Source organism: Apus apus, chromosome 1 (genome assembly GCF_020740795.1).
Source record: "Apus apus isolate bApuApu2 chromosome 1, bApuApu2.pri.cur, whole genome shotgun sequence".
Classification (NCBI taxonomy): Eukaryota; Metazoa; Chordata; class Aves; order Apodiformes; family Apodidae; genus Apus; species Apus apus.
Window position 1 is genome coordinate 171,848,332 of NC_067282.1, and position 24,494 is coordinate 171,872,825.

The following is a 24,494-nucleotide window of genomic DNA, read 5'->3' on the forward strand; positions in this document are numbered from 1 at the left end:
ATAGATGAGCAGTCCCCCCGCTACAACAGCCTGCAATGCCAAAAAGTTTAGGAATAGGTTTCATGTTGTAAAGCATAGCTGCTGACTTGCAGTACAGAGGGGAGCTGGTAATCTGGAAGATGCCCAGAGCTTCACGAGTGAGAGTCAGGCTGTGCATCTATCACACAGACAGTGTTTCACAGAGGACTGTACTTTGGCCTTACCTCTCCATCAGCTTCTAATACATGTGTTCAATTTAGGAAGAGAGAGAACAAAAAGAATACACACCATTAAACATCTACCTCCTTGGCCTCGTCTTTCTCCTGGCATAACTCGGGGTTCAGCTACAATACATCTAAAAATCATTCAGGAAACACATAACAGTGGGATCTGTCATAGCACAGGGGGAATGGAAAAATGGATACATATGGTGGCCTTCTTACCTGAGCTAGTACCTATTATAGCAATACATTTTTCAGGAGGTTCTGAAGGTCCCATGCACCAATACCAGGAGTTGAAACACCACAGAGGCTCTCAAGAAAGATCTCAGGTTTTGAGCTCACTTTTGGTTCCTCTGTCTTATTTCTGTTAGGTGTACCACCACACTTGCCACCACACAAGAGATGACCTGCACACATCACTACCTGATGAATCACACAGTACTCTACAGAAACACATTTCATCTCGAATACCATTTTACTGGACGACTGATACAGCATTGACTTCCACCTACATAGGAAAAAAAGGCACCACTTCATACTTCAAATCCTGAAATGCAATTGTCTATCATAACCAAAGCTTTTTATTATAATTAAAATGAACTATTTATGAGGTTTATTTTAAACTTCCAGAAGCTACTCAACGGGACCAACTTCCCCTTTAACAGCACAGTGTAGAAACTCCAGGAGTGGACAAGATCTGTTTTAGACTGAAAACTATGCTTCAGCTTGAAACACAAGGCCTCAACAAAAACCACACACACAAACTATACTGATTTTTACCAGATGAACCAGAAACCAGATAAAAGTAGATTTTAAAGCAGCTGGAAATCTGCTGCCATACTTTTTTCTTTGCTTCCACACCTACTATTTTTCTTGGCAGGTAGCATACAAAGGATTCTGTCTTTCTGGTCAGAAGTCTTGGCATCAAACTAACATAATCCTTCCAGGAATGTGTGCCACAGTTAATACTAGGTCACTGGGCTATCACTTGAGCAGTTCCTCCTAATGATGTCCTTCAAAAGTTAACCCACAGTGAAACTATCCCCTCTTCTCCAACAACACCCACAGATCTTCACAAGGAAGACTGGATAAGCGTGACTTTGCCTCATTCAATGTCAGCGTTTTCATACCAGTTCCTTCATCTCTTTGTTTTGTTTTTGTGGGACAAGGCTTAAGAGCAAAGCAAAATTGAAGAGGAAGGCAGAGAAAGCAGGCTTAGAATGGGATGAGGCATGCTCTGGGTGTCTTCAAGTGAAAGGGGAAATTGGGAAATATCACATTACATTAGCAGTGAGATGCTTAAATATATTTTCATTGTAAGTTAGAAGAACATAATTTTATTTTAAAACTTCAACCTTCTTTCAAGTGGCTGAAGACAGTTCTTGGCTTCAAAAGTTACTATGAAGAGGGTGGAAAGAAGAGGTGATTCTGCCCCTCTACTCTGCCCTGGTGAGACTTCACCTGGAGTACCACGTCCAGCTCTGGAGCCCCCAACACAAGAAAGGTGTGGACCTCTTGGAGTGTGTCCAGAGAACAGACACAAAAATGATCAGAGGGCTCGAGCATCTCTCTTACGAAGACAAGCTGAAGGAGTTGGGCTGTTCAGCCTGAAGAAGACTCTGGGGGGACCTTATAGCAACCTTCCAGTACCTGAAAGGGGCCTGTAAGAAGGCTGGGGAAGACCTGTTCACTAAGGCGTGTAACGATAGGACAAGGGATAATGGCTTCAAGCTAGAGAAGGGTAAATTTAGGTTGGACATTAGGAAAAAGTTCTTTAATACGAGGGTGGTGGATCACTGGAACAGGTTGCCTAGAGAGCTGGTGGAGGCCCCATCGCTGGAGACAATCAATGTCAGGCTTGATGGGGCTCTGAGCAATCCGTTTTAGTGTGAGATGTCCCTGCTTATTGTAGGGGGGTTGGACGAGATGACCTTTATAGGTCCCTTCCAACCTAATACATTATAAGATTCTGTGATTAATAAAGTGATCAGGGACCAGGAAGGGAACTGACCATCAGTTACCATAGATGTTATTTTCTTAGCTGGCCTGGAACAAGAAACTTAACAGCATTTTGAAAAAAAACAAAGGTTCAAGACTGGAATTTTTTTGTGTGTGTGTACTGACGCAGTGGCATCACTAAACTCTGGATGCTGTCATCTGTTGCATCAAGACAGTTCTTTTTTGCAGCCATTGCAACCTTCACCGAAAGCCTAAAACAGGCAAACTTCAAAAGCTATTAACTGCCAAGATAGGAGCAGTTTTGCCTGGGCTGCAAACTAATAGGGCGAGAGTGAAAACTTAAGGTACAAAGAAAAGAGAGAGAGCACAAATAGGCCAACTTGAGAAAATGGAAGTCGAGGCAAGTCAGCCCTTTCTGCAGGGAAAGTCTTGAATAAGGAGAAGAAACAAGCTTGTTCCCAGTCTTCAAGACTCTCTTCCCAGACAGAACGCAGTAGCACATTCCCTGCAAAGCAGCACTTTCTGTGCTCAAGGGTACACTCCAACCTCTTCCCATTAAATATAAGGCTTTCACTTCAGTGATTCCACTAACTCCACAGTAAGTGGAGGTAACTTTTTCTGTTGTATTTCCCCAGTCTTTCCCCACCTGTAAGGCCTTCAGCGGCAGGACATGTTCTTGACTGAAATTCATAAAGCCTGTACATTAATGCAGCCAAGAGGCCAAAAAGACTTTAAGCTAAAAATTCAACTGCCTCAGCGAAAAAGGTATTTTCTCAAAATTGAATTTATACATTTGTACAAATTATTATCCAAATATGTATTGTATTACAAGGTTAATATTCAAGGTATCTAGATAGTTAGACTCTGGATATAAAAGACAGTTTCCCAAACATTCACACTTTTGTTTTGAATGGCACTTGTTTTTGCTACAGAAAGAATCTCTCTAAGGCATATCTAGCTAGTCATGTGGTATAATATATATAAAACCTCCTCTAGAAGTGAGGTCCTTGGACCAATTTCTCTAATTTCAGTAATGCCTAAGCACAGGCAAGTGGAAGATGCAAGCAAACTAATTTAAATATAACAAATGCAGCTCACTTTAATTTATAAGCATTTCTTTATGTTAATGGGAAGCCACACATACAACTTATTAAATGCACTGATATATGTATTAACTAAGTGCTTATGTATTTATAGAGATAACTCTCTAGAAACTAGCATTTTCTCTTAAGCTTCTTCCCCATCTAAGTGGGAGAACTCATGCATTAGATGCATGGCCCAGGATCTGTTAAAGTAGAAGAACCAAGCCAGTCCTCGGTGAAGACAAGTTCTGAAATACCAGTTTTGCTAGCATGGGAAACACAGCACTCTCCTTGGTGACAGAGAGGGCAACTGCACCCTGCAGGGAAGCAACTATCTTGAATCTAAGATTTTAGGTTGATGCGTGCCAGTATCTTTAGAAGCAGCACTGACAGACAGTAGCTGGAGGGGTGAGCAGCTGGTGACTGTTCTTCACAAAATAGGTAAGACAATAGCGCAAAAAGACATCAAACCAGGGAATAAGAGCATCTAAAGCTTAATCGACTATGCCGTGAATCTCAATGCATTTTCATTATTCCGTGAGTCAAAAGAAGTGCTCAGAAAAGCTACAGAGGAACATTTCTTGCAGTACTTTCTCACCCAGCACAGCAAACAATACACAATAGGGATACTATAAACTAAATAACTTCGCACAGAAATTCCATCAACTCAGCCATGTGCCTATTTTAATGTTTCTATAACAAATTCACACAAGAAGTCTGACTGAGTGAAACCTCTGAAGAATAAAGGGGAAAAAAAAAAATCAGCAAGAGACAATGCCATAGACAATAATGTGCCAGCAGTACAGCTTTTTAATTGGCATGAGACAATTTTTCTTTCCAAACTAATTCATCAAATCACAATAAAGGATCACTGAATTTGCAAGGTAAGAGCTACTCTTTCAATTTTAGGTTTTCACAGTATTTTCAGAAATACCAGCTTTGACTTTTACAGCATCACTAAGATAAGAGTCTCAGTTCCACCGAAGAATTTATCTGTTTTGCCTTCAAGCATGATGTTGCAGCTTTCTTCCTACGAATAAGCTATATAAGTTGGACAGTTATGCAGTAAGGACTGGGACTAGGACAATGCTGAGGATGGAACTTGTCTGGACTAATTTCTATGCTTTGAATGCAAGACTGACAAGTGTTCTTATCTAAGAAATGTATGGATATACTTAGCAAAGCTAAGCATCTTGAACACAACACCCCAAGAAATCACAGGTATACACCTAAAACCTACCATGCAATACACAATCACAACCTACGTGAACATGAGGACAAACCACCCTGCACATTACACATCTCACCAGCAGTCTCCCTACCTGCATTATTTCAGTAGCACTACATTATTGCAGTCCAGGCTCTTAACATTCTCCTGAAGTCACCATGCAGAGCACAAAGAACCAATTGCTCAGGTTGCAAGTGAAGTTTAAGGGAGTTATTTTAAACGGGACATAAACAGCAAAGTCCTTAATGGCAGTATACTTGAACACATCTCCCATTGTCTCCCTCAAACCCTAAAAGCTACAAAGAGAGCCAGGTTCTAGTTCTGTTGAAGTTGCCTAAGCATAAGAAGGAAAAGTAACAGAGGGGACAAATTCACACCACCCACCTACAGGCACTTTGCTTAGCTGAAGCTCCTTCAACTCCCTTACAAATCAGCACACAGAGACAAGCTCCTTGAAAGGATAACTCAGATCAAATAATGCTAAGGCACTTGAAAGCATGATTTACATCAGGGATCTACCTTTGCCTTCTCTGCTGAAGAGAGAGGGACTAGTGGATCAGCCAGCTAAAATAAATGCCTAAAGGTAGATGGTGAAAATATCACCCTAACTCCAAGATCAAACCTCAAAAGGTTCTCTTTGGAGACATACTGTTGGTTAGGATGTGAAAAGCAGGCAGCTGTCGTAATCTTTTTGCCCTTTCCAATTAAGGTGTGTGTGTGGGAAAGCCAGAGCGTGTTTTAAATTTATAGACAGTCAGCAAGTATGATCACTACTTTACTTCAAAGGAAATCTACTAATAAGGACACTTAACATTTATTAGTGAGCATGAGAATACCTAGTTTTAAAAAATTTTTGTTTATGACAGAGGTTGAACTACCTGAATAATACACTGCACAGTGTAGAAATGAAAAATGATCAGATAAAACTTGCCAGCAAGTATGATGTTCCCCACGTTCTTCAGGGGACTGTACATTCAGCAGACATGCAAGAGCAACAGCGACCTTTGCATGTCTCCTAAACACGAGCTCAGCCAATTCAAAAAAGAGGCAAAGTTAAAGATCTGTAACTTTGCCCAACTCTTCCCAATATTACACATACTTTAGATGTGTGAACTAGAAGCAGTACTAGGGCATCAACTTACTTTCAAGTATTTAGCTAGAGCTTTGACTACAAACTCCAAAGATTAACCACATCCTGTTCAAAGCTAGGTCTTAGAAAGACTGAAAAATTAACTCTCATTTGTAAAAGCATAAGAGACAGTTATGCACATTTATTGTAAATGTTTTAATGTATTCCAAGTTTAAGCCATTGTAATAAAGTAATCAACACACTAAAATTAATATAAAAAAGATACTCTTAGTCATCACTATAAAAATACCAGCAATTTCAAATAATTCACAGTAGCAGACTAATTGGTTTGCTTTTCACAAATAATTCCAGTTAAAATACATAGGAAAAATACCTCAGAAGTTCACCTAAAAAATTGTTAGCACCAAGCAATATAATTAGCCAACTATACTGTAAAAAGACAATCTTATCAACATAAGTGTTAATTACATATTTTGACTTTTTTTAGATTAATGTTCAGGATTTTTTTACCATTCAAACAAGAGCACTTAAGATCACACATACAAGTTTTGCATATTGAGAACACAGAAAACACAAACTGGTCATTGATCTCTGCCTTCACAAAATAGGAAATCCACCTCTTTCAAGGGTGCCATATAAGGTCTAAGCATGAGCAGAAATGCAGACACTCGCTCTTCATCCCAAATTCAGGTGCCCTCCAAAGAGTGTGAAACTTAGGGTTTTCCATCCAGCTCTGCGGAAGAAGCAGCATCCTACTGACGGGGTCAAACCCCACTCATCTCGGTGGCCAAGGCTAGACTCCTTCTGCAGAAGTAGGGAGAAGGAACTGTTGCCACCTCAGCAGCATGCAATCCCGGGAAAACAAAGGGGATTCCCACTGCCATTGTCTTCATCTGCAGCTGATCATCACCAGCACTAGCAAGGCAGTAGCTTGCGCAGTTATCTCCACAGCGGGCAATGTCACAACCCGACCAACAGCACAAACTACTACCTCAGCCAGGGCCCTGGTGCACCCGACCGCTTCTGGAGGGGGGAAACAAGCAGACAGACAAGACAGCAACGATAAACGAAATTAGAGGGAAAACCGGCAGAAAGATAAAAGGCCTCTGGGGTCTTTGATGATCCTCTTGCCTCCTTTATCTGCTGCAGACATCAACCAGACTCCTCTCGCCTGACTGTGAAAAGCAAAGGGAAACCCCGCCCAGCTCCCTCCCCAGCTTTGCCCTTTTCCTTGCATGACCTGAAACCGACGGGAAGAGCTTCATTTACCAGATACATTACAGACCCCAGCTGGTACAGTAAAGATCACGTTTAATTTCAAACAGCCACAGCTCCGCAAGCCTATAACAGATGGGGCGGGGAGGGGAAGGAGGGAGTGAAGAAAAGAGAGAAACGGGGGGGGGGGGGGGGGGGGGAGAGAGACACAGCACAGAGACACAGACACCCCGACCCCCCCCAGCCCGCCGCAGCCGCTCTCCTCGCCCTGCTGCGCAGGGCCCGCCCGCGCCAGCCCTCCCGCCAGCCCCGGCCGCAGCGCGGGCAGCCCGGGGAGGAAGGCGGTGCGGGCCGCAGAGGCAGCCGCCAGCCCGCCCGGCCCGGCCCGGCCCGGCCTCCCGCCGCCCCCACCCGCCGAACCCCCGGGAGAGGCAGAGGCCAGGAGCCCGGGCGCTCCGCACCGCTCCTGCCCGCCGTGCGGGCCGGAGGTGCCGCCGCACGATCCCCGCCGCGGCCGCCCCGCGGGGCGCCCGCCGCCTCGCCCGGTGGGGAAGAAGGAGCCCAACCCTCAGGTTACGGCGTCGGGGCGCAGCCCAGAGGGTCGGGGAGGGGAAGCGCTCGCCTTGCCGAGGCCGCAGACAAAGGAGGCGCCGCGGCCCCGCTCCCGCCGCGGCTCCGTCCCTCGCCGCCGCGCCCGGCTGAGCCATGAGCGGCCCGGGGGGAGAGGGCTCCGCCGCCGCCCACGTGACGGGACGTGTCACTCACCCGGCCGGCGCCATCTTGGGAGGGAGGGCGGGCGGGGGCGGGCAGCCCCCCGCGAGCCTTCAAGATGGCGCGGGCGGGAGGTCCGTGCGCGGGCGGGCGGGCGCGGCGCCGCTGGGCCCGGGCTGCCGGGCCCGGGCTGCCCGCCGGGGCCCGCCGGCCGCGCAGGAGGGTGCGACGCGCCTCGGGGGCTGCCGGGCGGCGGGAATCGCCCCGATCGGCCCGGGACCGGCGGGAAGGGCGGGGCTGGGGGGAACAGCCGCCCTCGAACCGGCGCTTCCCGGCTGGAAACGCGTCCTAAGAGCAGCACGGCGGCCGGGACGGGCTGCTCATCCTTTCCAGACTGTGGGTGGCGGGGGGAAGGGGGCAGCCGCGGCCCGGCCCGGCTCTACGGCCGGCGAGATGGGACAGAGGAAGCGCTGCGAGCTTCAGGGTGACCCCGAAATGGCAGCCGAGTGACCGGTTACGCGTGCCCTTCAGTCACAGGAGGAGCGGGCTGCCCCTCTGCATCCGCTGCCTGCCGGCCCCCGAGGGAGCGGGCTGCGGGGGAGCGGGCTGCGGGGCTGGGCCCACGGCCTGCGGGGGAGCGGGGTGCCGGGGGTGCGAGGCTGGGCCCGCGGGTGCCGGGGCTGCGGGGCTGGGCCCGCGGCCGCGCTCACGCCTCCCCCTGCAGCGCGCCGGGCGGAGAGGGGGCCCTGGCTCCAAACAAACACCGCATTCCTTGCTTCTGGGCTTCAGCTTTTAAAATTCATTAGGCTTTGCACTCCTTGTTTTGTTAGGGTGCTTGTGTTTTTGCGTTTTGTGTTGTTGTTTTTTTTTTTAAAATAAAAAACGCTGAAGCTCTTTTATTTCTAAGTGGAAGTAGACCGCAGGATGACTGCTCCAGAAACTGACCTCAAATAAATAGGGCTCTGAACCTCATTACAAATTCACAGAAGTTACAAACACCAGAATTTATAATCACGTTTGTTTAGTCTCCCACCGCTACCTGATCTCACAAACAAATGTGTTGAAAAAACCGGCCACGAATACATGAGGTGCCAGGGTGCAAGACTTAAGTACAGTTCAGTTTACAAAGACTTAACATCAGTGATGCAGAGTATGGAAATCACCCAGCTTGCAGCCAGACCTGAAATGAAGCACTGTAGTGCGAAGCTGTCTACACCAGGGGTCGAGAACAAAATGCAGTGTCTTTAGGGACAACTTGGGACAAATTTGTAGTTGAGAAAGTCAAGCTAGAAAGCAACCAAAACATTGCCACCTTAAAAAAAAAAAAAAGACAAAATACTTAAGGGTCATCTAGTTCCTTGCTTTTGAAGTTGCTCCCTAGATCAAGGACTGGGTGCAACTAGGTCACTGATTGCTTGTTTAAAAGACATCTAAGCCAGTGATACACTGTTGGAGAAAATGTAACAGGAGTTTCTGTGTGCTTTTAAAGTACATACGGTACTGATAATGACTGAAAAGTTAACATGCTACAGCTGAGAAAATGGAAGCATCCAGTAACTCGATCATGCTTCTCATTTGCTTCTGGTTCAGGAGTGGACTGCTTGATCTCCTTTAGACCACTTTATTCCACTTCCCGTTGACCTCTCTAAAGCTGTGTAAGGCTATTTCTCACAGGGACAGTAAGACTGGATTGTACTATGTGAGGTCAGCTCAGGAGAGGCAGAGTATTAGAGAGACGTGGATGCACCAAGTAAATGTATGCTCTGTTCCTACTCAGTTGGCATACATGTGGAAACCCAATTCTGAAAAAGAAACACAATCTAAAATTGGGAAATCTTAAGTGTTTATTTTTAAAAAGAGCAAAAGCTAGATATTTTCACACCTTTTTACCTATTAAAATTCAGACGTACTTAAATAATTACATTATGAAATGTATCAATAGTGGAAATATTCCATACTTGGAATATTGAAGCTTTTTGTTAAATCTGAGTTAATTTTATTTTTTTTATTTTTTTACTGTGCTCCCTTCTGTTCTAAGGTCACTTCAACTATATAATGTGAAGCAACTTTTACACAAGACTATCAGCATTTTATGTCTCAATGACTTCTTTCTCTCAATTAAGATCTCTTGTCATATTCATTATTTAACAGACTGAAATCCTTCTTAACATCAGGAGTACATTTACAAAGTTTCCTCACACTGTCCCACACCCTGTAATGCTTTAAAGCCCTGAAAGATTTTGAAGATTGGCGCCCTTCTTTACAGAGAATGAGAATGTGCAACAACTTCCAAAGAAGCCATGCCCACTAGCTAACATTTTTTCTTTTTCCTCAGAGATGAGAAATTCAAATGCCAAAATGCCAGAGCTTTCAGGCACCAAGTTAGAGGTTTGAGAAGCAACAGTAACCTTGCTGACCTGAAAAAAACTGGGTAGAAAGAAGCAGTTAAATGTTATATATATATATATATATATATATATATATAAGCAACAAACAGAAAAATCCTCAGATAAAGAGCATACACAATTCCAGGACTGGAAATGTTTAGTTCAGTTTACTGAGTTCATTAAGACAATAATGTCCCATATTCATGACTGGAGAACCTATGAAAAACCAAGACAGTAGCAAGCAGAGTTTAAAGTTCAAAAAGAGCTCTGTTTTCTACACTAAGTATCTGTTGAACTCTTTAAGTCTTCATCTAAGTAGTCAGACTAACGCTATGGCTATAAGAAGTCATAGCATGTTGCCCCTTGCAGAGACAGGATAGAACAAGTAAATACTTGAATATCATCTTCACAAGGGGAGGGTTGGAAACAGCCAAGCCTTAGAATAAGCCTCTGCAAAGCACATGCAAAAAAACCAAAAAGCAAACAAACAAACAAAGAAAACACAAAGAAAATGCTCTGTGGGAAGCTAAAAAAACCCCAACCCTATAGGACCATCAACACATTGCAACAGTGAAGTCAGTTGCATTTACTGTGGCTGGCTGAGTCACTGACAGAAATCTTCATCATTTTGAGATGTCTAAACTGAAAGAAACCAGAAAACACCAGATGCCTAAGCCTAAAGTAGTTGTCTTATGCTCCCACAGCAAGAACCAGCTCTTCCACATAACTACTTACATTGCCTTCCATAACTGCAAATGAAATCCAGGCTAGTCAGTCTTGAGGTAGCCATCAAAATTTTAAGTTTGCTAAATTTCAGAAGAGAACTTCAATTGGTGCCTCTCAAAGCAAATAGTCCATATTGCCTCTTGTGAGTTTGATTACAGGGGGAGTGATTTCTGTCAAGTAACTTGTATTAAATAAGGATTTAAATAACCAGAGAACTATGCTTAAAACCTTATTTTGCATGTGTATTTATCTGTTCTAACATACTGGTTTTATTACTTCATTAGCAATTGTTTCAATGTTTGCAATTAAATACAGACATTGCACTAAGGCTGGCAACCTTTTACATTTAGGAATACATTTTACATAACTAACAATTCTATAGATTAAATGTTACATGGTTACATTTTATTTTATCAGAAAACAGTTAAGCACATTTTTTCTTCATTATTTAACACTTCATTAGTTTCCATACAGCTCTGTTTGGCCACAAAGTAAAATAGTATGAAAGACAAGCATTCAGAATTACTCCTTCTCAGATTGCTCAGTTTTAAATGTATTGGATACATTAATTAAATACTTGTTAATGTATGGTTAACAAATCTTATTAACAAAGAGGACATAACTGACAGTTTCTGGCTGGCACTGCTTTCAGCTTTTAGACAGAGCATTTCACCTTCACGGATCTGTCCTATGTATGGAAGGGGGAAAAAATGCCAAGCTTTTTCAATTCCTGATCTCTTTCCAGGTTTGAACTAGTTGAATTGAGCTGGTTAAAGTGAAATTGAACTACAAAAAGCAGCTACTGCTATTAGACTGTGGCTTAGCACTTCAAAAACTTGCTTTCCAATTCTTACTCTATATCAAGAGGAAGTTTTATGCTACTCCATTCATCAGCTCAGTGCATTCTCTTCAAGACTTTGGCAATACGTAGCCGCTTAAAATTGAGAGATTACAGCACATACAGCTGTAAAAAAGGTTATTTATTTCATATTTTAAGAGGAAATATTTAATTTAAATCAGTCTTTTTAAAAAGAAACCAAATGTTTATCTTTCCTCATTTGTCCTAGGGCAGTACTATGTGCAGGCTCTGGGGCTCATTTTAGCAGCAAGATAGTACCAGATTATGCTACAGCTCCCAAGCCCTGATGCACGAATAGATGTTCATTCAGTAAGTAGATCTGCAAGTAGTAGTTGTTATGTACTCCAGAAACCAGTTCTTTGTGCATATACATGCCTGTGGTACTGTGCACATGATACTGCTGTCCCCTCCATGTTTTCTAGTATGAAAGGCTGATCAAAACCAGACTGCGTTCCATGTTTTTTGAAAGTCCTTTGTTGATAGCAATCCAGTGATAGCTGCCATTTTTCTGTGGAACCTCTCAGTTCCTCCCCTCATAGACATTACCGTGACATGATGGGGGAAAGAAGTTTGAGTCTTCTGGCAAGGAAGCCAGAAACGTAAGCAATTCCTTGACAACTTTAGTAGTTCCAAGTAAGAAATAGTTAACATTACAAACAACGGAGTAGGCGATGTCAAGTTTCAAGTTTCCAACAGTCTCTCATCCTCACCAGCCTCTGCAGCATCGAAGCTGTCAACTTTGGAAATAACACTGGTTGTGGAGACTCTGTACACACAGAGCAGCAGTTACGATTCCAATTTGAAGTTCAGGGTATTTAATAACAGAACTGCGAAGATGCCAAACAGATACCTGCCTTACAAGGTATTTTCTGTCTTACTTATCTGCAGGCAATCCTTTCTGAAAACAAAACTGACTAAAAGATGCTCAACAACACTAAACTGACAGGCAGTATGGGCTGAGGCCTTTGAGTATGTTTCAACACTGCAGTATTTCTGATTGAAGAAAAAGCAGGTAGCTGTATTTAACTCCTCCTTTCGGCAAGGAACATTCTTCAGGCGGAAAGAGGATTACAGTGCTGACAAAGGAGATTCCTTCAGAAGTTCTTAAGATGGACCATTAGTGGCAACAAACGTGTTAACATGGAGAGAAAAGTGCTTGTATCATACTGATGTTTAAAATAAGCTTATCTGATAACTCCTCTAAATGTAAATTATAATGGAAATTGGCTTGAACACTCATCTCTTGCTAATGAAATGCTGCAGTTCACATAGGAAACACAGGTATCTTATCTGTTTTATTAAATCTGTTTCATAATCAAGACATAAATGCTTAAATAAGGACCTCAGAAACACAAGAATAAATTTTTAGCATGTTACTAATTGATAGGACACAAGGACTATTACATTCTGAATGAGAAAAGTAGATGGCAATTGTTGTGCTGTAGTTCTGTTTGATGCATTCTACAACGCAATACAAAACCCTATTCTGCTGGTAATACCAGTCAGTACTATTTTTATTGCAAGAATTCCATCCTGTCTTTAATATACAACTTAATTCTTTAAGACACAACATACATTTCTAGTTAGAATCTTTTAAAGCAGTGGGAGTAAAGATCAGGTGTTCGATATATTATTTAAATATCTCTTCATTTTTCAGTTAAGTTTTGACTGGATACTTTAAAGACAATTATACAATCATTGTGTATACTAAATGCTAAAAATTATGCATTATGCATATAAATGTATCAGTTTAAAAAGGTTGATATAGAATTTTAATTTTTAGTTGCCTAAAAGATTTTAAGACTTCTGCTATTAGAAACTGTTGCAAAACAGGTTTTCATATCTAGTTCTTGATGGTGTTGATGACAGCTGTTTGTACTGACAGCCATTTTAAAACTGGAGAAATTTTCTAAGGAAGACCATCAAAACTGTTTTGAAATTCAAGTCTCCTATTCAAGAAAGCTGGCAAAATTAAATGGAAAAAGCTGACTACTGCTTAACAGCAGCATCTTACAGTCATGTTGATGAATTGCATCCTGGTTTTTGGAAGACCATTTCATCAGTTGAAATGTTGAGTTATAAATTCTTTTTTCTAGCATACTTGTAATACATCTGTCAATTGGCTACTGATTTAGTAAGCACATTGTCTTATCCTTACTGTATTCAGAGAAGCTACATGTAGAATTCTAATACGCACATTCTGACCCTGATCAACTAACACTTGTTTTTAGGATACTGTCTACTTGGGTAGACTTTCCCTGGTTTGCAAAACAGTGTCCAAAGCCTTACTGAAAATCAAGATTTAGCAACTAGTTCTTATCTCCATCCACAAGATCTGTGACCTTTTCATAGAAAGAAATTAGACTGGGTTTATGTGACTTAATCATAGCAGATACTTACAAGTTGTTATGTGCATCATGGATAGCTTGCCAATGCTAAGAACATATTTTAATTTTTGTCAGAAAAATGTATCAGTGACAGGCCAATTGATCTGTAATTCCCATCTTCCCCTCAAGATGATCTTTAAAATGCTTGAAGTTCCTCACATTAGTTCTTTATACACCAGGAAGAAATTCTACAGGCCCAATCAATTTGACAATACATTACTATTTTCTATCCTGTTTTTCTGGGTAAGCTTCAATCTTTGTCACTCATATCGATTGCACGAGCAATAAACTGGCAGTTATTTTTTACTTTTTGGATCAGTCATCACTTTAACAAACCAAAAAATTCAACATACAAATTGCAAATCTGAACCAAACACACGATCACTTGATAAGTCAACAGCCATCCTCTTTTAAGTAGTCAGCACTTTTGTTAGCACAAATCTTTTACTACTTATGTATTTATTCTCTGTTAGTTGACAGTTGTATCTCATCTACTTTTATCCTTATCTCTGAACAATGTTCTTTGGTGGTATCTGAATTTCCACCTTCTGTAGGCCTCCCCTCCTCCCGTTTGGAGTCAATTAAATTCCTTGTTTGACTGAGTTGGTCTCTTATTACAGCTAGTCTCTGTCACCTGCACTGGGATATACTTTCAATCATGATCTTTGCATTTCTGAGGAACTGTCTTAACTCCTCAGTTCTTCTCTTACCTCAGACTTGTCTTCTGTGAGATCTTACCTATTGATTTTCTTAAGTCTGCCTTCTTGAAGTCCACTGATTTTTTTTTTTTCATGTTCTCCCTCCACCCTAGGAATCATGAATATTTCATTTCACTATCTTTCTTATACAAGTTGTTTTAAGCCATCAAATTTTTCCTCACTTGCTGCTGATGTAGTCATTCTTGATCCCAGCAACTGGTTCCTAGAGTGCAACATTGTGTATCCTAAATTAGATAGCAGTCAGACACTTTGAAGATTACATAAATCTGAACACTACAACTCAGCTATGAAACAAGATTTACATTTGAAGAGTTCTTAAAATATGATGCAACCTTCATGTGAGGAAAGGTTTCTTATTTAGGAAGCATGTTTGTGTGCTAGTGCATAAATCCTAACAAAGCTCTCTGTTTGAGGACCTCGCTCCTGAGACTTTCGATAAACTAAATACTGCACAGACTTAGTCACTACATTGAGTCAAAACCTGCAGCCAAGAAAAATTGTCCATATCCTGTTAGCCTTGCAATAGACAGCTGCAGAAATCAGCACGTTCTCAAACATCACTACCTAAGCATTTTTACCTAAAGACGCTAGAGATGAAAATTCTGCATCTCACATGCACGTGCAAACACTAATCATTACGAGAGAATGTACCAGATGGGGCTTGTAATGAGCACCACAGATTATAATAGCATATTTTCTTGATAAAACAGGAGGACATTTCTGATAATTCTTAAAGCAACACCATCTCACTTCACTAAGCTAGAGGGGGAAGAAAAATGTTACTTGTTGGTACCACACAACTCACATTTTCATAGATGTCTCCTTCACAACGCTATACACATCCTGTGCACACGGACACAGATGATAAACATTTTGTGATACTCCATTAACCCCTTGAAATGTAACATGGAGAGCAATGACAGTGGGAAAGATCAGAACAGAAGGACCAAAAAAATACACATAGTATTTTTTATTTTCTGAAATTTCCACATCCCTGGAAACTAGGGGCATTTCTGTTAACAATAATTTAGAAGATGTTGTGTAAGATGCCTGCCCACATAGGAAATTAGTAGCAAGCTGCAATTTTGAGGTTAAAAACTAGCAAAAGACAGAACTGAGCCATGCAGAAACAGATACACTTTCTTCTCCCCCCAGGAACAGTGGTATCCTAAAGTTTTAAATTAATTTCTCTACGATACATTGATGACTAGCACTTGTGTTTGGTGAGGAAAGGCATTAACCTCACTAAAAATACCTTGCCTGAAGAGTTCAGGGCCAGCTATGAGAAGGTTGGGAATAAGAAACAACTCAACCTGGGTAAAAAAACCAAACAACAAACATCTGCCAAATTCAACGATAAACTACTGAAGTTTCACAGACATACTCCTACTTGCTCTTGTAAATAACTAACAGTGACCATATATTTCATGTGGCTTGTTGTCCAGTAACATTCCACAGTTAAGCAATAAAACAGAGAGGGAAGCAGGCATATGTATAAAGGAACAAAAAAGATGTCCAGTTAGATAAGCATCTCTGACGATAAGCAAATAAATGCTGTAGCTTAATTCTAAAAATGACAGTTTATAAGAAGCTCCCAGCTTGAGGCACATGTTCCTTTTTCTTAATCAAAGTTACTATATAATGTTAAATGCTTGTGTACATTAAGGCAATGGTCACAGCACTGAGACATACAAGTTTTCCCAAGTAATTAAAAATCTTGTTATGAACCTTCTACTCTATAAGGCCCTCACATTTTCTCTTTGCATTTTCAATCCATGTCTCTTTTAAAGTTGGAGAGGAGAAGAAAAAAGGTGAAAATAGCGGTTACATTCAATATGCAATGAATGCTTACGTTCTGACTTCTAGCTGAAGTGTTTGTACACAGACAGCTTGTGCCCCTTTTCTGGCTGATTTCAGGGGCACAATGAAAATGTCCATGTGCTTTACTTCTCATGACTAAGCAACGCTACTGACTTGAAAAGAACTCAGGCATGGGTCTACTCAATAGGTAATGTTAAATGAAATTTATTCAGGAACAAGATTTACCTTGCTAGAATGTAAGAATGTGAAATTTAAATATTAAAAAATGCTATTAGCATCAAAGAAGCCCTAAGAATATTTAGCAGAAAGCATAAATAGAAAAAAGAAACTGATATTTCAAGTTGGAATAAATATTTGAGTGCTGGACAAGAAGGCACAGTAAAGGGAATAATTCTTATTCACAGACAAAATTAGTAAATGAAAAACCTCTTTTCTAAACTTCTAGTTTTCAAACTATACAAAATACAAGAAAGCAGTTTGAATATGGTCAACTTCAGCTTGCATGTCCAAATCATGCCTCAAATAGCACAGATAGTATCCATTTTGTAATTAAGAGGAAAAGAAAGAAAGGTAACTCCTTGGTAGTTTATTTCAGAACTTTGTGAAAGTTAATGTCCATAGGTGGTATAGTATTCTATAGAGTTGGGAAAGACTTAAATACCTGCTTTTTAAAATACAGATAAAGCTGAAGATTTGCTTCATTGGATAGAAAGCTTCTGTGTTATCACTGAAAAGCCAATTAGATGCTAATTAGAAACAAACTCACCCAGTTTGGTCTGCACACCTATTTCCAGAAATTCTGGTTAAGATAATACATTCTAAAACCTTTCTTTCCTGTCCTACACTGTGTTTCTTTAACGACCTCAGAGACCTTGACTTATCTTCCATTAATTAGGAGAGCAGCTGCCAGGTTTTCACTTTCAGAGTACAGATAATGTTGTTATCTGTATATGGGACCCAGTTCTGCATTATACTGGAACTGCTCATCCAAACAAGCTATTTTGACATAAATTCTATTAATGGGAAGCATTTGTTTCCTTTATGTAAACTGTGTGTCCCCAAAAAACTATCCACGCTTGATGATTAAGTTCCGTGCAACTTTGGTCACAGAGAAATGTGCAAGACCTTGAAGCCTCTTTAGTATTTACTTCACTTTGAAACAGAAAGCTTTTTAAAAAGACCATAAACTGGAGCCTCATGGGAGCCAATTGTTCAAAGCTGCCCTTGTATCACATTATTCACGCAGGGTATTTCTAACCCTGATGAGTTAATCACACCTTCAACTTGAAGCTCCTACAACTTCTACATCTGTTCATATGCACCAATGTCCCTTTAGCCAGGAAAGTGTAAAGTAAACAGATATAATACCATTTCTTATGCACGATGATATCTTTTAATATCTACAAAAGACTTTAAGGAACAAAAACCTAAAGGTAAGCTCTGAAATTCTGAATTCCGTAGAAAGGCACCTGTCTTTTTTTTTTTTTTCTTCTTTTTTTTTTCCTTACATCTGGCCTTTGTGCTTTCACATCACAGGTTAAAAATATGTGAATATAGGTGAAACACTATTGAAAGAATAATGATTTAACAGTAAGAGTTTCAGTGCTAACTCAGCAACTTTAAAAACAATATACTATTAAAAGTGTTTTGTTTCAGTTGTGTATTAGGTGCAAGCAATACTGATTCACATTTACTTAATGACAACTTTTACTGCACTTCTGGAGTAACTACCTTCAAAAATACACTTCTCATGGTTTTATATCAGACACAGTTTATAATTAAAAGATCAGAACAATTCATTTGGATTGAAAAGACATTACAAAACAGAGCACTTAAAATTATTGACCAAAATAAGTACTTCAGATATTTGAAATCACCTTTCTTGGGTCAAGACTCAAAGACTGTCATACCTGCCAAGAAGGTCAAAAAAGGCTAACAAACCTCAAATATGTTTTTGTTTGTTTGTTTGTTTGTTTGTTTAAAGCAAGGCTGCAACTATAAAAATGGATAGAGCTGAGTAGAACAAACATCTTGAAACAAATATATTATGAAGTGAGGTATGGTAGTATTGAAGTGCTACAGTGGATTTCTGCATATTCAAACTTACTTCAGGTCAACTACTTTGAAGTTTGAGAACAGCAGACTATTGACTGCTTGGTGCATTCTTTTGTCATATGACCCTTTCTTAGATGTCCAGTGGCCACAGACAAGATACATTCAATTAAGCAAAAAGTAACAACATGATCAGATATGAATGAGCATATCTGGCAATTCAGAAGGCAAACTGTAAGAAAAAATGCAAGCATACAACTTAATAAATATTTTTTCAAGCATTTAACATTATCAATATTTTAAAAAGAATTTAAATAATAAATGCAACTATTTTATACAGAACTGTACCATTTATTATACAGACAAGTATATCAGTTCCCTTTGTTTACAAAGGCTGGTTACAGATATATGGAATGTTACAGTACCATCTTGCATAAAATTTTAGTACAATTCGTACTTCAAAAAACAGGGTGCAAAACACCAGCCTAATAAATCTGACTGAATTGAAATATTTTTAATTACATCATTAACACATACACAACAAGCTGTACATAAGCCCACTTTTCAATCACCACTTCAAGATACTGTAGCAAGTACATTAGATTATAAATGATTCCGACTATTCAGTTAAATTTATTAAAGGTTTGCACTGCTACTCGCTCTGGAACCTTTGAGATACCACCTGTATTCATGAATTACTGAGCTCTTGTTAGTACAGTTAAAAGGCAGTCAGCACTGGTTGCCAAAGTACTAATCACAAGAGATTTCCTCAGAGAAACTTCACTCAGGAACAAATGTTTTTGGATACCTTTTTTTTTTCCTTCAAGAATTTAAAAAAAAAAGAAAAAAAGTGTTATGGGGTCAAGACTCTCCATTCTGTACCTTGGATGCTGGTGGATGCATGAAGTCCTTAAAAGGAACCAGTGCTTCTTTCAGAGCAGAGCACACTTCCGAGGATGAGCAGGTGATACATTCTACTAAAGTTGGGTACAAGGCAATAACCTGTGCCCATGTGTTAGCATCAACTGCAATAAAGAAAAGAACACATGGAATCACTTACTGATGTCCAACTGCTTACAATAAATTCCTTGAATACACAGACACTACAACATCTCTACAGGGTTCTCTGATACGATGTAGGCTTTTTGCAGAAGAGACATACTCTTTTTTTTTTTTTTTTTTTTTGCAGCAGCCGGAAGCCAGATGGGATATCCATAAAACAGTGCTACACACCTGTGTTCCTACATGTAAGTCATTCCCTGTGTTTTCTGGAGGAAGACCTGACAAACTCAAGATACTATTTTTATTAAATCTGTAATATACACACATTTCCTGCCTGCCTTTCTCAGCTACTGACAGAAAATTGAATTGGACGCACATTTCACTTTTGGGAAGTTGTCAGCAATGAAGCCTTCCATTAATTTCAAATCATTCCATATTACTAGAGCTACAGAGAGGAGAGGGTGAAACACTGGACCAAGACACAAAAATATCCATGGTAAAGTTTGTTAGTCCAACAAGTTAAATATAAAAATCATAGCATGAATCTTATTTACTGAGTCACTTCCTTGTTTATCTCAGTTTTAGCCGTTTTGAAACGAGAACAAACCTAAAAATAAACTATTAAAAGCTAGAAGTGGGAGTAAAGTGATTCTCTAATTTGTCCAATGGTTCTTTTCATAAGAAAGTATGCAGGAAGTGAAATTCTCTCATTGTGAGGAAAAAGATGTGGGGAACAGTCCAGCTGTGTTGGCTGCTGTACCACTCTAAGAGAAAGGGCCTTCAGGGCTTGCCAAAAGGCTTTATGTATCTGTCAACCATTTACTTGGGCAGCAATGAGCTAAGGCAGGTGGTACTTGAGCAGAAAGGGAGGGAAACCAAGACCACAAGTTGATGCATCTGACAGCCTGCCGTGCATTTAACTTGTACTCCCCGTGAACTGCAGAGTGCACCTATGTGAACGTGATCCATAGCAGCCCATAAAGGTATCACAAGAAGAAAAAAGGAAGAATTTTATTAAATTTTTTTGTTTATTTGTTTCTAGAGGACACCAAGGTCTATCTAATAAAAGACACCATAGATTGAAGTTTTCTATTTTATTAAATGTATCTTAAGACTCTCTACTTTTAGGTATATTGAAAAGATTTTTGGGTATTTAGGGGTTTTTTTTGGTGTACGTGCCACCTACATATATAAGGAATTACAAAATACTGAATTTCAGAAGTTACACTTTTTTTTTCAAATTTGTGTTAAAATTACTACAGAAAAAAATAAATGTCTCTGTGGCAGATATAATGTTACCTTGTTTAGAACCATGTTGTTTAACAATGACTTACCATTTTCAGGTTGAGTTTTTTTAAGTGAATCTATGAGAGTACTGACAGCTTTTAAAACAAATATGATTTCTGTTACTTGTTGCCTACAAAGAAAAAAATGCAAACAGTCAACTTCTCATTTTTTTCTCAAGAATATAAGTAGTCTACAAAACTTAAACATTAAAAAAACACAGAATGGAAACAGCTGCACTGAAGCCTACCCAAGCAGGGATATTTAGAGATTAAGGTTATAATTTGATCTTACTTTCCCACCATCACTGCTGTTGTCTCAGCTAAGATAGCTTTAAATTTGATACTGCAAACAATAACACAGCATACACATTTCAATCTGAAAATACTTATGTATATGAAAATAATATCATCAATCATGATCAAAAACTTCAAAATTAAGTGAAATTTAAATAAGTTCCCATTTGAAAAAAATTCACAGTACTTTGGTCAATTTTTCTGTTTCAAGAACAATTACTTGGGTAATAATTCACAATGCTGTTTGGATGTTTTGTCTTATTTTTGAGGAGACTCCATCTCAATTTAGAAACTATACATAGCTCAATTGGGAATAAAGGGAAATCAGATTTCAGAATATCTTACAGATATCAGAAATACTGTTTCAGTAACTGAAAATGTTAAGTCACATTCCTGTTGTCTATGTAACAGCACTGAATGTGACAGCTAATATTATTTAAAGCTTTTTCAACAAAAGAAAAATGGCATAAAGCTTTTCTTTGAAACATCTTCCCCACAAACATATCCCTGGCTTTAAATTTCACACACAAAGTATTTTTTTAATGAACAAGTGATACTTTTCAAACTTCTTCTCATAAAAGACTGGTAATACCTTTAATTTTCTAAAGACAATGTACATACCGTGGAAGGGGGCATTTGCCACTCAATCTCTCATCTTCTATGTAGCGATGCAAAACATCCTGAGATCTTTTCAACAGCACAGAAAGTGCCATTCTAGAAATGTAGCCTTCCTGAGGAGTTGTGACTTTATTACTGAACGAAAACTGGAGCAATGTTTCAAAACACACCTTAGAAAACTCCTCTCTCATTCGAATATCTATTTCGGCTTCTGTCAAAGTAAAATGTCATATTTAATTGGGCAGTGTGCCTGTCAATACACTAAATGATGCATTTCAATCAGTTTATTACACTTTGCAAAAAGATTATTGCTCCTCTAGTATTAAAAAAGATGAATGGTGATAAGAACAAATATTAAGAATATCTGAAAAAGGGAGTCTGTGCAATAATCATAGTTCAAAAAATAAAACGCAACACATCCAGTAACGTGTCACCTACTTGACATTGCTTTAATAATAAAATACATTAAATCAATCAATAAAACCCCAGCAACCCCAGTTCTACACCACAAGTACTAATATTTGGTACTGTACAATCCAAATATTTTTCTCAGTAATGGCCTTTTTTTTTCATCTTTCAAAAAAACCTATATATTTTATTTTTTTTTCTGAAAGGCTCAGAAAGTATCTGGTTAGGTACATCTGCTAGTTACACTAAGGTAATTTAGTTTTTAAGAACAGAATTGTGTCTCTCTTATAATTGTCTGAAATTATTGTTAGAACTGTTCAGCTGGCACAATGCAAAACAAACTATGTAGAAAGTATAAAGTAATACAAGTACAGTATTGTGTATGATAGTGACCAAGAAGTAAGGAAATATTTTTTTAAAAAATTGCAAGGAAAGGAATGCTCTGCAACCTCCATGAAATAAAATATAGTTTATAAAAACAAGCTGGATATCAAACAGTCTATATTGAGCATATGCCATGCAAGTAAAGTCTTTTATTAGAGTAAGTACTCTCAATATTTTTATTGCTTTCTAGTAGATTTAAACACCATGTATTTTGTCATTTGGGTACCATACCTGTAAAGGAAGATGACTGAGAATGTATTGAGCCTTTATTGAGCATAGTCATTATCTGACCAACAAATTCCTTAGGAATAAAATTAGCATATGGCAGTATCTCTGTGCTGATAAGTTGCACCACCTAAAATAAATTATATATATTTATATTGGCTTTCTGAATATTAAAGTTGTAATTTTAGTATTAAGACAGAATTATTAAACAAAAAAGACATGCCTAATAAAAATTCACAAAATCTTCCAATGATAGCTTTTAAAATTTGAAGATACATCCAAAAATTGTGGTCTTGTGTGTAGCATTAAATTGAAACAGCAAACTTTTTTTCCCCCCACTTGGGTCAGAGTTTCTGAAGCAATTACCACTCAGATTTCCACAGACATTTGAAGTATATTATTAAAATTGGATGTATGGTTTTGGAAAGAGAAGATCTAACGTTAGGAATCTCCCTCTCCCACCACTCGATTCAACAGCCTCACTATGACATTAACACACATATCACATGCTTACAATGTGACATCTGCAAAGCAGAACAAGCGAATTAATTATCTGAACGAGCTTAAGGCAATGCACATTAACTGAAATGCTTTTTATCCACGGTCTTGATGCTCCTATTCAGGAACAAAGTGGGTTTAGATCTCCATAAATGCATTAGACCTCAGAGTTCTGCTCACTACAGACAGAACTGCTCCTGCTTTTCACGCAGGTATCTTTGTGTCTCAGCTGCCACACTGGAGGGATGACAGGCAGTCAGACCCACAAATACTGCCAAGTCTTTTCTGCAGCTCCTTTTCCTTTGTATCCCTAATCCCTGGCCTGCTACATCTCTGTCTTGGAGTGAAAGATGACCAGTCCCTCTTCATTCCAAGTATCATTATCCAACCAAACAATCTCTTTCACCGTTTCAGCAGTCTCTGTATTGCACAAGGAAGACATCATTTCATCATTGATGCAGAAGCTTTTCAATACTGACAACACATCTGGAGGGCAATAATATAATTGCTGACTGAATGCCCCCCCTCAACACAAAAAACGCTCACGTTAGGTTTAATTGTCAGCTCCCTCCATGATTTACAATTACCTGTGTAATTGCCTGGCAATAACATAATAAGAAAGAATCAGATAATGGGTTAGAGGCAGAAACACATTCTGGTTTAGCCACTCTATGCAGTTTTGAACCTCAGTGGACAAAAAGTAGTTTTTGGCATGCTGATACCTACTACTCAGATACTACTCAGAAGCAGGTGAATTCTGAGCTTTTGAGTTTCCTGTCTTGTTTTCAAAAAAGAAAACAGTATCACATAAAAAATAACGAATGGATAACATTTCAAAGATTATTTCAGAACCAAATGCAATCTGTGAATGTCACTGTCTTGTTATGTTTGACATATTTGCTGTAGTCTCCTTACCTCAACATCAATACTCTCATTCTTCTGAAATTCTTGAATTGAGAGATTATCAGGAGGTGTACTAAAAATAAACATAGTACATTACACTTTTAAATTCACAACATGTGTAAGAAGGTAAGTATGGGAAAATGCATTACATTTAAAGTTATTACATGCATCAAGTTGGTACTATTATATGATAATAAGTAACATTTTAGAATAAAATCTTATGAGTAACTATGATAAAAATGATTCAAAGGAAAAAGCAGCAAAACACTAAAATTGATGAGTTACAACTGATGGATCTAATTAAGGACTCATATCACCAACACCGTTTTTCACACATCTCAAAGTAATCTCTTGTCTTAGATGTGCAAAAGTCACAATATCTGTTTAGATGACTCTGTGACAATATCATTACAGTTTATTACATCTACAGTTTGCAAGGT

General features: G+C 39.3%; 1 protein-coding gene and 1 long non-coding RNA gene across 6 annotated transcripts in view; both read right to left on the reverse strand.

The window, feature by feature from the left end:
• Positions 1-5,720: 5,720 nt before the first annotated feature.
• LOC127379962 (uncharacterized) lies at positions 5,721-6,951 on the reverse strand. Its single transcript, XR_007888396.1, has 2 exons — positions 6,829-6,951; positions 5,721-6,363 (listed from the first exon to the last, which is right to left on the reverse strand). It is a non-coding gene; the product is annotated as an uncharacterized LOC127379962 (long non-coding RNA).
• A 2,360-nt stretch (positions 6,952-9,311) lies between these two features.
• Positions 9,312-24,494, reverse strand: part of MON2 (MON2 homolog, regulator of endosome-to-Golgi trafficking) — an 87,768-nt gene continuing 72,585 nt past the window's right edge. For 3 of the 5 annotated variants that reach the window (XM_051628329.1, XM_051628302.1, XM_051628294.1), the window contains 6 exons: positions 24,067-24,127; positions 22,660-22,783; positions 21,640-21,847; positions 20,773-20,855; positions 19,319-19,461; positions 9,312-9,912 (listed from right to left, as the gene is read on the reverse strand). In XM_051628329.1, the coding sequence (XP_051484289.1) occupies positions 9,868-9,912; positions 19,319-19,461; positions 20,773-20,855; positions 21,640-21,847; positions 22,660-22,783; positions 24,067-24,127 (664 nt within the window). In that variant the 3' untranslated portion in view covers positions 9,312-9,867. Of the gene's footprint in view, positions 9,913-17,231; positions 18,669-18,766; positions 19,462-20,772; positions 20,856-21,639; positions 21,848-22,659; positions 22,784-24,066; positions 24,128-24,494 lie in introns of those variants that run through there. The other 2 variants (XM_051628311.1, XM_051628320.1) reach the window with 2 other exon arrangements.